A 15,820-nucleotide genomic window follows, 5' to 3' on the forward strand; every position below is an offset into this window, starting at 1 on the left:
AAGATATTATGTATCATTAACAGTTATGTTTATAAAGGGTTTATCAAAATTTGGGGGAAATGCTTATTGTCTCATATGAAGTAAAAGAAAAATATTCTATGTATAGCAGAGCTGAACATTATTCATTTGAAAAGATTGGAGAGGATTATATCAAAATGTGAATAATGGTGGGATTATGCAATTTATTTTCTTTTACATTTTTTTTTAAGTTTTTTGTTATTTTTGAAACTTTCATGCTTTGGAGTTTTTCTCATTTTCATGGATTAAAAGGCTGCCCCAGGAGGCCTGCTGGACCAGGGAAGGCTTGGTCAGGCCTCCACTGGCCTGGGAGCAGTAAGGTTGGAGAACCTGCTGTGGCTGTACCTTTCCTTCAGGCCCTTTGAAGGGTGTAGGTCTCCTGGTGGGCTTGGATGGGGTGGGAGCCCAAGGCAGCCTTCCCCCGTCCATGTGAATGGCATGATGGGTCACTCCCCACTTCGCTGGTCAAAGCCAGAGCATCTGGGGGTTGCTTCTGGGAGGAAAGAGGGCCTCATCCTTTCAGTGCTATCTGGGGCCTGAGCAGAGAGAGGCTGAGCTGTCTGTGGACAATCAGGGGAAGACCCTTAACTGAGCAAAGTGGCCAAGGGAGCTTTTTTTCTGAAGATGGGCCTAAGCTGAGAGTTGAAAAATCCTGCAGGTGAAGTTCAATCGCTGATTCATTTATAGAAGCTTGCTAGACATTCAATTCACTAATTTAATCCTCATTTGACCCTATGCCGAAAGTGCTATTGCCATCACTACCCCCATTTTATAGATGAGGAAACTGAGGCTCAGAGACATTTCAGATCTTGCCAAAGTCACCCAGCTTCTGAGTGGTGGAACTTGATTCCAGATTCAGTGCTCTGAACCATGTGACTATGTTGATGGGCCCCTGAGGGTGGCTTTGCTGCCGTCTCTTGCAAACCAGACTCCATTCCTGGTTTGGAGGAAAGGAACAGGGATAAAGGAACAGGAAGGATGCTGGAGGGTGGTGGTCGGAGGCCAACACATTAACCTATTGCCCTCTCACCTCCATCTGTTCCAGGCCTCGCTGGTCCTGCAGGTGTCCTACACGCCGCTGCCTGGAGCCATGCCCACCTTCCCACCCTTAACGCCTCTGGAACCCTCCCCGACTCTGCCTGACATGGATATGGTGGCTGGTGAGGAGCCCACCCTCACCCTGGCAGGGCCGGGAGAATAAGCCTAGTGGTGGCACCTGAGCCTGGGAAGGGGGTGCCTTCCTAGATTGGGGGCTGCCCAGGCCTGGCGAAGGGAGGCTGTGGGTGGGTGGGGAGTCTGGAGAACTGACTTCTGTCTTACAAAATAAAGGAGCAGGAGGCATGCCCCTAGGTGCCTAGGATTAGCATGAGGACGTCCTCCCAGCGCCGGCTGTTCAAGGAAGGTGTTGTGTGGGCGCTGGGTACCCGGCCCTCTGCAGCACCAGAGAGGTGGGAATTTTAGAGGCCAGGCCTGTGTTGGGGAGGAGGTCTATCCTAGGAGATGCCTGAGCCCCACCCACTCCCCAGAGCCATGTGCCTCCCCGCCTAGCACTCTGCAGGCCTTTAGCAATGACATGTGACAGAAGAGTTGGACTTTCCCTGAGAGTCCTGAGCTGAAGTCAGGGGATGAGTTCCCGTCTTGCCTTGACACCAAGTAGCTATGTGTCTTTGGGCCAGTCACTCCCTCTCTGGGCCTACAGTTTATTATTTGTGAAAAGTGAGCAGACTGAATTGGCTAAGTCTCAAGGTTGCCCTTGACTTACTTCTCTTGTGAAGTGAGGACCCAGCCCAGGGTGGCTGGCTTGTCAGTGGGGGGCGGGGGGGCCTGGCAGTTCAGCCTGCTGGAGTGAACGGGAGTCACACAGATGGGCCGGGGGGTCTTGCCCCTGGGAAAGATTCCAGCATTTCTCCCTCGGTGAAGGGAGCCCATCCCGGGTGCGCCCTGAGCTTGTCCCGGGGCCCTTGTGGGGCTCCTGGTGGGGGAGGCAGAGCGGGGCCCCTCTTGCTGGACTTGGCAGTGTCTGAGCTCAGAGGTGGGGTGATCCCTCCAGACTGGGGTTGAGGGAGGAAGAAAGGGGTGCTCCTGGTGACCGAGAGTGGAGAGACCGAGGGTCCCAAATGTTCTGGGACCACTTTTGAGGTGGATCTGACAAAGTTAGGCTCTGGCCACTCAGTCCTGCCCCGAAGGTGGTGAGAAGTCGGTCCGGACAGACAGGGCACCTGTTTGGAGCCTTGTGTAGGCCGGGGGCAGGCGGGGAGGGCAGGGCTGGTGGGGGTGGGGGGCCCCAGGCTGGCTCCCCTCACCAGCACCCTCCTCGCCTCCTGGGGCTGTGCCCTGCCCACGTGCCAGGCCGGGGACAGAGCCGGGCCGAGACCTGGTCCCTGCTCAGTGACAGCACCGTGGACACGAGATGCTCTGGAAAGAAGTGGCTGGCCCCCACGGGTGAGACACGGGCCGGGCTGTGCCGACCCTCCCGCCTGTAACCAGCTCACTTGCGGCCACTGTCCGCTCCCCAGAGCGGGACGGGGCAGCCCGGAGGGCGCCTCCTGCAGGTCATGGTGGGGAGGGCCAGGGCCATTCTGTCTCCTCCTGCCTGCTAACTGGACTGACCACCCTCAAGTTTCAGCTGTTGGAAGCTCTTCTTCTCCCTCATCCATCCTGGCTGACCCGCGGGGAAAGAGGGGCAGGGGAGGTGGGTGCTGGGCCGCCGATCTTCCATCAGCTGGGACCCAGGGGCCAGAGGGACCCAGCCTCATGACTGCCCTCTCCTCCAGACACGGGAGGAGAGGAGGACACTGAAGACCAAGGACTCACGGGAGACGAGGCCGAGCCGTTCCTGGACCAGAGCGGGGCTCTGGGCCCGGGGGACCCCAGCACCCCGAAGAAGCCACCTTCCCATCCTCCCCCCTACCACCCCGGGGGGAGAAGGAAGAAAAGCACGGCTGGGCCCAGAAAGCTGCTGTCGGACAAACCGCAGGACTTCCAGGTGACCGCGGGCTCCTTCAGCCAGAGGCGGCCCCTGAGGCGTAAGACCTGTCTGTGTGGCCGTGGGGCAGGTCCTCAGCCGGGAGTCTGGCTCCCCTGGGTCCTGGGCATGTGCTCGATGGCGAGGCCATGTCTTGGGGCCTCTAGAAAAAGCCTCTGCCCAGCCCCTGGTTTTACTCTTAAAAAAAGGGTGGGTGTTCACTGCAGAGCGCCAACATCACCACAGCTGTTACCTGTTTTCCCAGCCAGACGTCCCCCAGCCAGTGGTCTGGCTCCTCTGTCCACGGGATTTCCCAGGCCAGAACACTGGCTGGGAATACTTGTTCAAAGTGACAAACAGCATGGGTGTCACCTGGGAGCATGACTCAACATGACCCACTGCCTCAATCTGCATTCGAACAAGATCCCCAAATCTAAGAGGCTCTGCCTGTCTTTTTTTCCTCTATCCATTCCCCCTGTTAATAGTCGTGATTTTTCTGAAGGTCATGTGCAGTTTGAATTTGTTCAAGCTCATCACAGAATAAAACTATGAAAATTAACCCTTTGACTTATTTTTATCCAAAAATCTATCTCATTTAACTTGGGCCCTTTTCTTGTTCTTTTTCTTTTCTACAGAATTTTCCATTTTGATGTAATTGCATTAAGTGATATCTAACTTCAGAACTACTTTAAAAATTAAAAACAGGAAACTTCAATATTTAGTTATTATTTTTTTTTCAATATTTAGTTATTAAATGCAATGAATTATAAAAGTATATTTCAGTTCCAAATTGTGGTAATTTCAGGAAAATTTTAGTTATAACCCACAATGTTTGCCTGCTTCCCTGATGGCTCAGACAGTGAAGAATCTGCCTGCAGTGCAGGAGATCCTGATTCAGTCCCTGGGTCAGAAAGATCCCCTGGAGAAGGAAATGGCAGCCCACTCCACTATTCTTGCCTAGGAAATCCCATGGACGCAGGAGCCTGGTGGGCTATAGTCCATGGGGTCACAAAGAGTTGAACAATACTGAGTGACTAATACTTTCACTTTCATGATTGCCTGAGAGACAAAATTATAATTTGTTATTATTCACAAGACATGTTATTGTTTACTCCTTAAACAAACAAACAAAAAAACTTTTGGGACTTCCCTGGTGGTCCAGTACCTAAGACTCCCAATGCAGAGGGCCCAAGTTCGATCCCTGGTCAGGGAACTAGATCCCACATGCCGCAATTAAGACCCAGTGAAGCCAAATAAGTGATAAATAAATGAAAAAAATAATTTTTTGGTAGAAAATTTGGAAAATACAATGAAGAGAATAAAAATCACTCACTCCCTCTTCCCATTGCCATTGATAATATATCCTATAGCAGCTTATTTTTAAAATAAATAATTTCTGGTTAGAAATTAGAACCAGCAAACACTGTATTTTTTCATGAAAGCGTTAATACTTTAAAAAGTAATATTCTTAAATCTTTTGCGTAACTTTGGGAGCACAGATGTTCTTGAAACCCTCATTTACCAAAGTTCAATGAAGAAAACTCACTTCTAAGAATGTCAGATATTCTGTCTTGCATCTTATACTATATAAGAATGAAGTGGGGTTGCATCACTATGTAGCTCTGACCTCTAAGGGAATTGTCAGTGAGGAGTATTCAAGTCACCCAAAAACAGCAGCATCGAGGGGTCTGAGATGGCACTTGTGCAGGAACTGAACAGGGACTGGATTCTCAGGCCAGCCCCGGAATTTACTGCTGGCAGCTTACTTGGGGCAGCCTGGCAGCTCTTATGTGGCACTGTGGGATATTATAGATGCCAAGGACCTTGGTGGGAAAATACTGTTCTTACAATGTTCTTCCTAGTTCCTTTTTAATACCTGTCCCAGGAGGCTGGCTGTGAGGGTGGTCCCTGAGATTGCTGACTCTCACGTGGGGGTGGGGTGCGTGCCTGACTTCTTCCTCTCACAGTCTCTCCTGGCTTTCAGATCAGGGTCCAGGTGATCGAGGGGCGCCAGCTGCCAGGGGTGAACATCAAGCCTGTGGTCAAGGTCACCGCTGCTGGGCAGACCAAGCGGACGCGGATCCACAAAGGAAACAGCCCCTTCTTCAATGAGGTGGGAGCCCCTGGGTTAGGGCTGGCGCCTTGGTGGGACGCCTGGCAATTCACTCAGGTTTTGCCTATGGCCCTAGCATTGGGTGGAGAGCAGTGCCGGTCCTGAGGAGGTTATCTGAGGGACTGGAGAGAGGGCTCCCCCTGCTCCACACCCCCACCATCCGTGGGGCCGGCCGCCCTGTCCTTGAGATGACCACTTCCGTGAGGTTGAATTCCCAGAGCCTGGTGCTGGGCTGAGCCCACTGTATCCTCGCTGTGTGGACCAGGCCTGGAGGCTGGGCGGTGGCCGTCCCCTCCCAGCCTGGGCTCAGCGGGCCTGCATCTGTCCCCCTCTCGCCCTGAACCAACAGACTCTCTTCTTCAATGTGTTTGACTCTCCCACGGAGCTGTTCAATGAGCCCATCTTCATCACGGTACGTGCCAGCCATCAGGGGCTCTGTGTGGGCTCTGTGTGCGTGTGTGTGTGTGAGAAGCTTAGAAGCCAAGCCTGGGTGACAGGGAGCAGCTCACAGCCTCGCCCTCCCCCCATCCCGTTCCACCTGGCACAAAGATGCCTTCAGGGCTTGGATGCAGGCGCCAGCAGAGTGGGGAGACCCTGATGCCGCCCAGCTTCCCCAGGTACCAGACTCATTCGCGCTGTGGTCCTTTGATTTTTATCTTACTTTGTTTGTCTATATGTCTGCTTCTGGCCAAGATTTTGTTTCACTGGACCTTGGCTCTTTCCATCACCCCTGCTTCCTCTGAAAGGCAGTATAGTTGAGTGTTTAAAAGTATGGGCTCTGGAGGCAAACTGTCTGGCTTCTAGCCCTGCCTATACCATGGAGAGGATGTGTGATTCTGTACAAGTGGTCTCTCTGTGCCTCTTTCTTCATCTGGAATGGGAATGATAATAGTACCTACTTGCGGGGTTCTCCTGAGGGTTAAGCATTGCTTGGAATAATCTCTGGGATAGAGCCAGTGCAGTCAAGAGTGTGGGCTGTTATTATTGGGGAAGGAGGAACAGCTGGGCTGGGACCTGTCTGGGCCAACGTTTACTTGTGGACCAGAGTTTTAGTTTGTCTTTCCTTTCAGGTGGTGGACTCCCGTTCCCTCAGAACAGATGCTCTCATCGGGGAGTTCCGGGTAAATGCTTTATTCTCTTTGAAAGCAGTCAGTTCTCATTTATCCACATTAGAGGAAACTCTGTGGATGATGGGCAGGATTGGCACTCAGAGACCTATCCGTCTTGGTCTGTGTTGGGAAAAATATGATGATAAGAACCAAACAAGATCTTCTCCTAACCCAGAAATCCTTTTCACAAAGGTAGTAGAGAAAGAGAGCACTTCTGTTACTGAATAAGCATTAAACCAACACGATGGTATTATGGGCCATCTGATAAGAGATTGCAAAGACAGAAACAAATCTTTTATAGAGCCAAGCAGACACAACCCATTCCACACATATTCTTGAGATGAGCAATAAACAATTACTAATGCCCAAGTTAGTGGCCAGGATAGCACCTTTAGTACACATAGTTCATCCTAACTTTACCTGGTAATTGAGGTGACCATCACAAGAAAAATCAGAAAACAAACTTGCATTTTTATCATGGGAGGTAGTTTTACAATTTGGTTAAGGTAGCCCCTTCCCTTGCAGGAGATTGGAGAGCCTGGGGAAAGGCACTCCTGGGTCCTAAAGCTGAGGAACGACTTATCTGGCTTCTAAAAAGATACATTTCAAAGAGTCAGGGAAAGTACTTACATTGACAAGTTTTCTAAGGAAAACGTTCAGACAAAAAGAGAGGAGAGGGAAATCGCCCCCCTTCTCTCCAACAGGGGGAATTCAGCTTCTTCTTTTTAATTCACATTTGTCTTTACATCTTGGGAAGACAGTGTGGGACCTGAGTTTAGGCAGCTCTCTTCCTCATTCTGACCATCTCGAGCCAGCGTGACTCCGGTGCTCAGTACCTGAGCTCACCTGGGTTGTGGAGTGGGTCCGGATGTGGGAGTGGTCCAGGGGGTGGGGTGGGGTGATCCTGCCCCTTCATTTGTCACAGACATGCAGAAATGAACAGTCCACTGCAGAGGACCTTGAACTGATAGCATAGGATGTGTTTAATAGGTTAGCGTAAAGGCAACTGGTACTGGAGATCTTCACAAGTGGTGTTTTAATGTCATTCTTATTGATTTTCTCAGTTTTGAATCTTCAAGAATTTATCAAATGGAAAGACAGGGCACAGGTTTATTTGATCCTCCTTCTGCTTTCCAAATAAAATATGGCCCCTTCTCCGAGAAGCAGTCACAGATAGAAAATGGAATCTGTTTTTCTGGAGAAGCAGTATTTTTTTTTTTTTTTAATAAAAATGGATTGAGCTTGAGTCATTCTATAATAAGTGGGGTCTTATGTTTTGAGTCTCTAATATTATTGTAAGAACCCAAAGGTTAGGTTAAAAAAGGATTTTTTTTCCTAATTATAAAAGTAATTCATGATTTTAAAAAAACTTCGTAGTTTCTGAGAGCAATTTTAGGTTCATAGCAAAATTGAGTGGAAAGTACAGAGTTCCCACATACACCCTGCCCCTACACATGCATAACTTCCCCTACCATCACATCAAAATCTGTAGGTTTTTTTTTATAGAAAATTATAAAATATAGGAAAAAATAAAGATAAAAATCACCCACATCTACCACCCAGAGGTGGTACAGTTACCATTCGGTATATTTCCTTTGCTCTGTCTTTTCTATTCGTAGATACACTTCACCAAACTTCGATCAAAATACATTCCACCTTTTCCCCATGTAATAACAGGTGACCAACATTTTCTCATGTCTCCAAATGTTCTTGAAAACATGATTTGTAGCACATCAGATTTTTAATTTTCATGCGTCATACTTTATTTAACACTCTGCTGGCAGGACTGTGACCTGTGCCCTTCTGTTTGGTTTCAGATGGACGTGGGCAGCATCTACCGAGAGCCCCGTGAGTCGCCCTGTCATCCTCCTGGGCAGGTCTTTGCATTGGGGTCCCAGCTGCATGGGGTCACCCACTTGGGACACTCATCTTTTCTTCTTGGGGATTTTAGACTTTAGAGGTGGAGTCTGATCTTGGAGGTGAGGCTGCAGGAATAAAGAGAGGGCAGCTTTCATTTTCTGGATAAAACAGGCCCCCAGGAATATCAAACCCTCACGAGGGTCTCAGCTGGCCCAGCTGGGTGCTAAACTGGAAGACCTAAGCAAAGATTGCTGGAGGCTGGGGTCCCTCCAGATGGGATGGGTTATTTGGATGACAAGTTTAGGATTTCTCCACACCTTGGTCTCTGGTTTGGTCTGGTCCCTTCCTGAAGGGGAGGAAAATGGCCTGGCGTCTGGCTTTGGCAGCCTCTGATAGCGGTTTCTGTTGACATTTCTGATTTGGACATGAATGAACACTCAAAATACCTTTTATCTTAGAACTGGAGTCCTTTCCCCATGTCTGGGTAGATGAGCTCTTCATCACACCCAGTGGAGTCCACCCCGGGCTGTCTGGGGTGGTCGCAGACCTGGATCCTTCCAATTTTGGGATCACCAAGGGTGTTGTTCCCTTAGGACACGCCTACCTCAGGAAGTGGCTGCTGCTCTCAGATCCCGACGATTTCTCTGCTGGGGCCAGAGGCTACCTGAAGGCGAGTCTCTGTGTGCTGGGGCCTGGAGACGAAGCCCCCGTGAGTACATTCCTCGTCCTGCTCATAAGCACCGCCATCAGGCCATGGGGGCACCAAATGAACAAACAAAAAGCTTTAGCTTTGCTGATTTAAAAGAATACATGGCAATTGTGAGAAATGTAGAACATGTGGGAAAGCATAAATGTGAAATGAGTCACTCATAATTCTGCCCATCAGAGAGAACTATTGTTAATACTTTTGTGCATATTCTCCCATCTGAATACACTGTATATCTATTCTTTTTCAGATTCATTTCCCTTATAGATTATAAGGATTGAGTAGAGTTCCCTGTGCTGGACAGTACGTCGTTGTTGTTTATATATAGTAGTGTGTTAATCCCAAATTCCTAATTTATGCCCCACCACCTTTTGGTAATCATAAATTTGCTTCCTAGGTTTGGAAGTCTATTTCTAGTTTGTAAATAACTTCATTTGTATCATTTATTTAGATTCCACATATAAGCAATATATGATGTTTGTTTTTCTCTGACTTACTGTACTCAGTATGACAATCTCTGGGTCCGTCCTTGTTGCTGCAAATGACATTATTTCATTTTTTTTTAATGGATGAGTAATACTCCAGTGTACATACACACACACACACACATACACACTCTCATACACACACACACACACACACACTCTTATACACACACACACACGCACATACACACACACACAGATAAGACCGAAGGATTTCAGAGCAGACGCAGGAGCTGGAGGCTTTGTGAGAAAGCCTCCTAATACTCAGTGGCCGGGACCCAGAAGGTAGGTGGTTGGAGGCGCTGTCAGGCATGGATGAGGCAGGCCTGGCGGAGGCATGGGGCTGGGGAGCTGATGAGCCTGGCAGGGAGGATGCAAGAGGACCAGGCTGATGAGGAGGACGAATAAAAGGGAAGGGCTGGTAACACACATTTTTTTGAACTCCTACTGTGTGCCAAGCTCTGTGTTGAGTGCCTCCCGTGGTGTGAGGGGGATTGGAGAAGGTAGATAGAATGGAGGCTGTTTTTACAGAAGGGTCTCAAGGTCAAGGTTTTCCTGCAGCATTGGTTCTGAGCGGCTGGAGATTTGAGATGTGGCCATTCCTCTAGCAGCTGCAGGGGAGGGAAGATTAAGATGCTGTTGGCGGAAGTCAAGGACCTGTGTTGGTGAATGACTTGTCCTTGTGGATATTGATTATCTCATGGGAAAATTGGAAATCAGATACACAAATGGTGAGGCAGATACTGAAATGATCAAGGCAGGGGGAGGCAGGAGTGGGGGAAAGCGGGTCTCCAGGCGAGGGCTGGGGAGGTGGAGTCCCTGGGGAAAGCCGCATGTGATGGGGAGATGGAGGGCAAGGTCCCTAAGGAGGTCAAGTTTGAAGAGCTGGCTGACGATGAAGGCCCAGGAAGCCCCGGTGGAAGGGATTAGGGCAGGGAGCACCCCGGGTGCTCTGCAGGGGCCGGCAGAGCTCACGTGGACCAGTCCCTCGAAAGGGCATCTCCCTTGCTCTCTCATTCCCTGTTCCTCTGCAGCTCGTCTCTCCAGACGCTGTGCCTTCGTGGGCATCTCTGAATCTGCTATCCTTTCCTAAAACGCTCCTTCCTCCTCTCCCCATTCATCGGACCCTAGTTTTTCCCAGATGAGACCACTTTTCTTGAGACCAGCTCAGAAGGAAGCCTGTGTTTTCGGCTCCAGCTCGCCATGGTCTTTGGAATGGGAAGCGTGGCTATCTTTTGGTTTCCCACAGCAGCTTCCCAACTTCAGCACTGCCTTCTTCTTTGAAGCCTGCCTCTCTGGTTATTTCCCTCCTCCTGGTCTCCTGGGCTGTTACCTACCCCTGGTGCAGGAGGGTCCTTGCGGGCAGGTTTCCCTGTTGCCATTGTTCTGAGACCATTGTGTCCTCCCTGCTGAGCCATCAACGTCTGATCTTACTTTCCTTAAGCCCTTGAGCTCAGAAATCCCTCTCGCCAGCAGTTTCTTTCGCCTCCTTCCCTCCCTCACCCTCAGTGAATGGTCGTTCTTCCTCACTGAGGTTACAGCCCTGACCCCTGTCTGTTTCCCAGCCCATCAGCTGCCTCCTGCAGCCTGGTCCCCGTCTCCCATCCTCTTTCTTGCTCGATGCTCGCTAGCCCCTGGGGTTTGCTGCTGTATCTCCATGTTCTCCACCCTCCCCGTGACATACTGTCCACACCACCCTTTGGTCAGCTTTGGTGGCAGAAGTCACCTGGAGGTGCTGTCAACTTCTTCTTTTGCTTGTGTGATGTTCGCTTCTTATCCCATTCTCCATGGTGGCTGTTTCCTAACTTTCCGGTCTTTCCTAAGCTCTGGCCTCTGCTCCCCTTAGAGAGGCAGATTTGCACAGTGGCAGTACATGCAGCCTGAAGTTCCCAGGAGGGCTGAAGTTCCTCTTCCCTCCCTCTCCCACTCCCCACCTCCCTTGCATGTGTTTGAGCCCTGCCTGCTTTCTTTTTATTTTTTTTATTTTTTTCCCCCGCCTGCTTTCTTGTTCAGTCTGTTCTGCCTCTTCTCTGGCTCCTGTCTTCTGGTCTATGCCACACTCTGGATTTCCTGATCTCAGAATACCCTTGCTTTCACCCCTCCTGTCCAAGCTGTTTTCATCATCCTTTCAGCCATCCTCAAGGTCACCTTACTCTTGAGAGGACCCCACGTCCCTTTTCTCCAGTCCTTCCCCACTGCTCGCTCCTTCATTGCTTCAGTGTGCCTCCCATCACCTCCTTCCCTGAACCACCTGCCTAAGCCTCACCCATTGCCAAGTCCCGGGAGCTCTTCTCTCATTAATCTGATCTGCTGCTCCACAGTGTTTGATTCCAGAGCCGTGTCTTACCTGAAACTCTCTCCTCCTTCAGTATCTATGACTCCCTTCATTCTCTGTGCCCCCCCCCTTTATTAAATGGATTCTTCAAATTCAGCAGCTCAATAGGATTTCACTGCCTGCCTCTCTGCTGTGCCTTTGACATGACATTCAAGGCCCATGAACATCTGGCCTCAGTCAGATTTTGCAGCGTATCTGTCTATCTGTGGAGGAGCCCGTCTCTGTCCGCCTGGGCTCCTAAATCGCTCATCTCCAGCCTGGATCCTCGCAGCTCCAGATGCTCAGTTCGTTTCCTATAACAAAGCACACGAACACGTCCCTTTGGCCCCTCTAACTTCACCTATGGGAACCCAGTATCATTTGGTGACCACTCCTCAAACCTGTTGCCCATCCTATGTTAGGTGATATCTTGGGAATTGGCACTTGTCCCCTTGGTCCCCCAGGTCAGAGACCTGAACATCCTTCCTCATCCCTCAGTCCAAACCTGGCAGTCAACACGCATACAGTTGGCCAGTCTTGTTGGTGTGACGACCACAGTGCACGCTTCTCCTCTTTCCCATCCCAAGCCCAGAGACCAAGGTCAGGCTCTCATCGTATCTTATCTGGGCCTTCCTGTGAGTGAAGATGTGGTTCAGCTGCTGTGAATCTAGTTAGCCCCCACATTACCACCAAAATCACCTTCTTTAAACCCAGGTACAATCACGTGATGGGCTTCCTAGGTGGCACGACTGTTAAAGAACCTACCTGCCAATGCAGGAGACATAAGAGACGCAGGTTCGATCCCTAGGTTGGGAAGATCCCCTGGAGGAGGGCATGGCACCCCACTCCGGTATTCTTGCCTGGAGAATCCCATGGACAGAGGCGCTTGGTGGGCTGTGGTCCATGGAGTCGCAGAGCTGGATACGACTGAAGTTACTTAGCATGCATGCGTGCACAAATCACGTGAGTCTCCTGTTAAAAAATCTTCCAGTGACCCACCCTGCCTGCCAGTTACTTTCGGGATGAAGTCCAGAATCCTCAGCATCACATTCAGGGTCATTAGCATTTGGCCTCAGGCTGATTTTGTGGTGCCACTTGCTGGTGTCTACCTGCATAGACTCCGTGTGTGGCCACGCCAGTCAGTGTGACCCTTTCCAGAATGTGCTTCCGTCCTTGTCTTTCCACCTGTCGGAAGGCCTTCTCTGTCTCTGCTGACCAAAAGTCAATTTGTTCTTCAAGACCCAGTCCAGATGCTACTTCCTCCACGACACCTGCCTTGTCCTCCAGGGAAATTGATGGGTCTTTCTTTCGGTCACCACCCCATGTTTTGTTAGTTTAGTTAGTTGTTGTGTCCATCTCTATCGCTGAGACTCAGTTTCTTAAGGTCAGGGACAATATAGTAAATATGAACCCTTTTATCTCTTCTCTTGCCTAGTAACAGATCTTGTACACAACAGGTGCTCAATCAGTGATTGTGGCCTCTGGGAACGAACAGTGTTATGGATGAATGAAAGCAGAGGAGGTGATCATCTTCTTCAGATGTGAGCTGAAGAAAGTCAGTGTAGAGCTATTAATAGCCCCTCCCCAGGCTCTTGTGTGACACGAGGCACTCTGGGATGGAGAATTTGGCTGCGGGGATTCTGAAGCAGGTTTCTACATGCAGACTGAGTGAGGATGGTCCAGGCAGCTTTGCAAGGAGTGGACTGCTGGGCATGCTCCTCAATCCCTCTGCCCCTCACCTGCCTAAGTGCAGCAGGTGGATCTTTTGTTCCTCAAACTGCATGTCAGCCCTCTCTCTTCGTGAGTTGGTGCCTCTGCCTGGATCCATCATTCAGGTCTCTGTTGGTCCTTTAATGAATCAGAACCTGGTGGTCTGGAGTCGACAATAAGAAAGTGAGAGAAAGAGGCTGACATCCCCTGGTTTACGCGGAAAGCCAACAGAGCCCTGTTCTTAGAGCTCGCGCTGCTGCACGTAGGCACCGGGCGCCCTCTCGAGTGGGTGAAGGCGCGGTGCGCCTTCTCGAGAGGGTCTTAGAAGCCCGGGCAAGAAAGTGAGCTCAGCGGGCCTCCGCACTCCAAGGAATTAGCCAGAAATAGAGACAGAGAGAAAGAAAGAAAGACACGGGGACCCAAGCTCTGATGGAGCAAAGGTGTTTTAATCAACATGGCGTGGGCATATATACTGTCTTACAAGGTGGTTATTCTCAGCAAAGATAAAGATTAAAATTCCAGACTTACAAAACATAAGATGATCCCTATTAAAGAGAGAGTTGCAAACAATCACCTTTTACTGCATGGCTCATAAAAAGGAAGAGGGTACTTATCACCGTAATGAGAAATGCCTGGATTCCTCCAGCCCCTGGAAAGGCGTGCCTCTCCTCTTAATTCCTGAATATTCAGGAATTAATAAGGGCCAGAGGGTTCCTGACAGATCCAAAACAGCACACAGGAAGCCTCTTGTTAAAAGCTTCCTGACAGGTCTCAAAGCTGGGACACCACCGGTGCTGTTCCCTCCCCCGCTGTCCATAGTTACCAGCCCCCTTGCTCTGTTCTCCCTAAACGCCCCGGTTCTGCATCCAGCCTGTGTGAACTCTCATCCAGCTTATCTGTAAAGTGGGGTGTTCCAGGCCCTGGCCACCTGCAGCTTGGACGTCACTTGGGCACTTGTTGGAATGCAGAGGCTTGGGCTCCACCCCAGACCTGTTGAACCAGAACCTGTGTTTTAGTTGGAATGTGCAGCAGTGGTCCAGAAGACACGACTCTCCTGTTTCTAATGTACAGCCAAGTTTGAGACCCCCTGCTCATGGGGCTTGCTGTCAGAATTAAATGAGAGCGTGTATAGAATCAATACATATTATTTTTATTATTACTGTTCTAATCAAAACACTCAGCACATGCTATTACATTCATTTGCTTAAAGGTGTCTTTCACTGTGAAATGGTAAGTGCCATGCAGGCAGGACCTCTGTCCACCTTGTCTACTGCTACATCCGTCGCCCCCAGCATGATGCTGACACTGCTTAGGTGCTCAGTAAATACCTGGGTGAATGAACAGACGTTACTGAAGACAGTGGCCAGCCTAGACCTCTGTCACTTCTGCGCTATTTTTAACGGGCGGGTTGGGAAGGAGATGGTGGTTCTTGAGTGCCTGCCGGTGACACGTGCATGTACACGTTGCTGAAGTTGATCCTCCCAGAGCCTGGAAGGTCAGTGTCATTGTCTCCACTGTCCAGATGAAGCTGAGAATCAGGCTCAGGAACCTGCTGGAGATCACAGGCTACGAGTGGGCAGGATGAAATCTGCCTGTCTTCAGGATGCACTATTTAAGTGTGTTGGTTGAGCTCTCAGAAAAGGAAGGGAAAACGCTGTGCTTGGGGACACATTAAGTAGTCAGATTTGGTTGTATTGTAGCTGGAGAGAAAAGACCCCTCTGAAGACAAGGAGGACATCGAAAGCAACCTGCTTAGGCCGATCGGCGTGGCCCTCCGAGGAGCGCATTTCTGTCTGAAGGTCTTCAGGGCCGAGGACTTGCCACAGAGTGAGTTTGGTGCCCTTGCTGGGTGACTGTGAGGGGGGGACCCTGGGCTGGGCTGCCTCAGACCCCTGCCGGAAGGAGAGGGAGGGGCTGGTCCCCGGCTCCCTCCCTGCCTCTTCCTACCTGGCTGCTGCACCCAAGGGTCTACTAGACCTGTGCAGGCCCAGCGTTCCTTCTGCTCCACTGTCTGGGGAAGCCTCACACCCTCTCTAGGTTTCCCAAGGGTTTTGACTGTTCTTAGGAGAAAAGCAGCCAGAATTAATGAGAAGTAATATCAATGCTGGTGAAGTCACAGAGATGCGGGCAGTCCTGAGAGTACTAGAGGTCCCTAGGTTCGGTTCAGCATCTCCTAAGCCTGGTCTGGACCACTCCATGAATCATTTTCTTGGCTCACAATGGGGGAGAGCATAGTTTCAACCAACAAATGCAGAATGTTTTATACCTGTATTTTAATCCCATTACTTATTTAAAGGCTTTCCCCTTGGTTTTGGTTCAATTAAACATGTACAGAAGGAACCCATTTATTGGTGTCATTAGTCAAAGCAGAAACCCTCAAAAATTAGCTTCATGCAAAACTTGTAAACAGGGACCCAAGGAGTCCCTGACTGCTTGTTCTTTTGGACTCAGCTAGGAACAGCGCCTGGTATAATTCTGCTAATGCACACTGGGATCCTGGGCTGGGCTGTCTCAGGTCCCTGCGGGAAGGAGAGGGAGGG

The 15,820-nt window shown here is 50.1% G+C and overlaps 1 protein-coding gene across 21 annotated transcripts in view; it reads left to right on the forward strand.

The window, feature by feature from the left end:
- The window catches only part of DYSF (dysferlin), a 220,588-nt gene that overhangs the window by 55,979 nt on the left and 148,789 nt on the right, over positions 1–15,820 (forward strand). For 12 of the 21 annotated variants that reach the window (XM_043918350.1, XM_043918348.1, XM_043918354.1 and 9 more), the window contains exons 5-13: positions 1,064–1,178; positions 2,368–2,460; positions 2,793–3,004; positions 4,968–5,096; positions 5,446–5,508; positions 6,167–6,217; positions 8,023–8,053; positions 8,659–8,774; positions 14,981–15,107. In XM_043918350.1, coding sequence (XP_043774285.1) covers positions 1,064–1,178; positions 2,368–2,460; positions 2,793–3,004; positions 4,968–5,096; positions 5,446–5,508; positions 6,167–6,217; positions 8,023–8,053; positions 8,659–8,774; positions 14,981–15,107 — 937 coding nt within the window. The remainder of the gene's footprint in view (positions 1–1,063; positions 1,179–2,367; positions 2,461–2,792; positions 3,005–4,967; positions 5,097–5,445; positions 5,509–6,166; positions 6,218–8,022; positions 8,054–8,658; positions 8,775–14,980; positions 15,108–15,820) is intronic. The other 9 variants (XM_043918352.1, XM_043918358.1, XM_043918356.1 and 6 more) reach the window with 1 other exon arrangement.

This window comes from Cervus elaphus, chromosome 11 (genome assembly GCF_910594005.1).
Source record: "Cervus elaphus chromosome 11, mCerEla1.1, whole genome shotgun sequence".
NCBI classification, from domain to species: domain Eukaryota; kingdom Metazoa; phylum Chordata; class Mammalia; order Artiodactyla; family Cervidae; genus Cervus; species Cervus elaphus.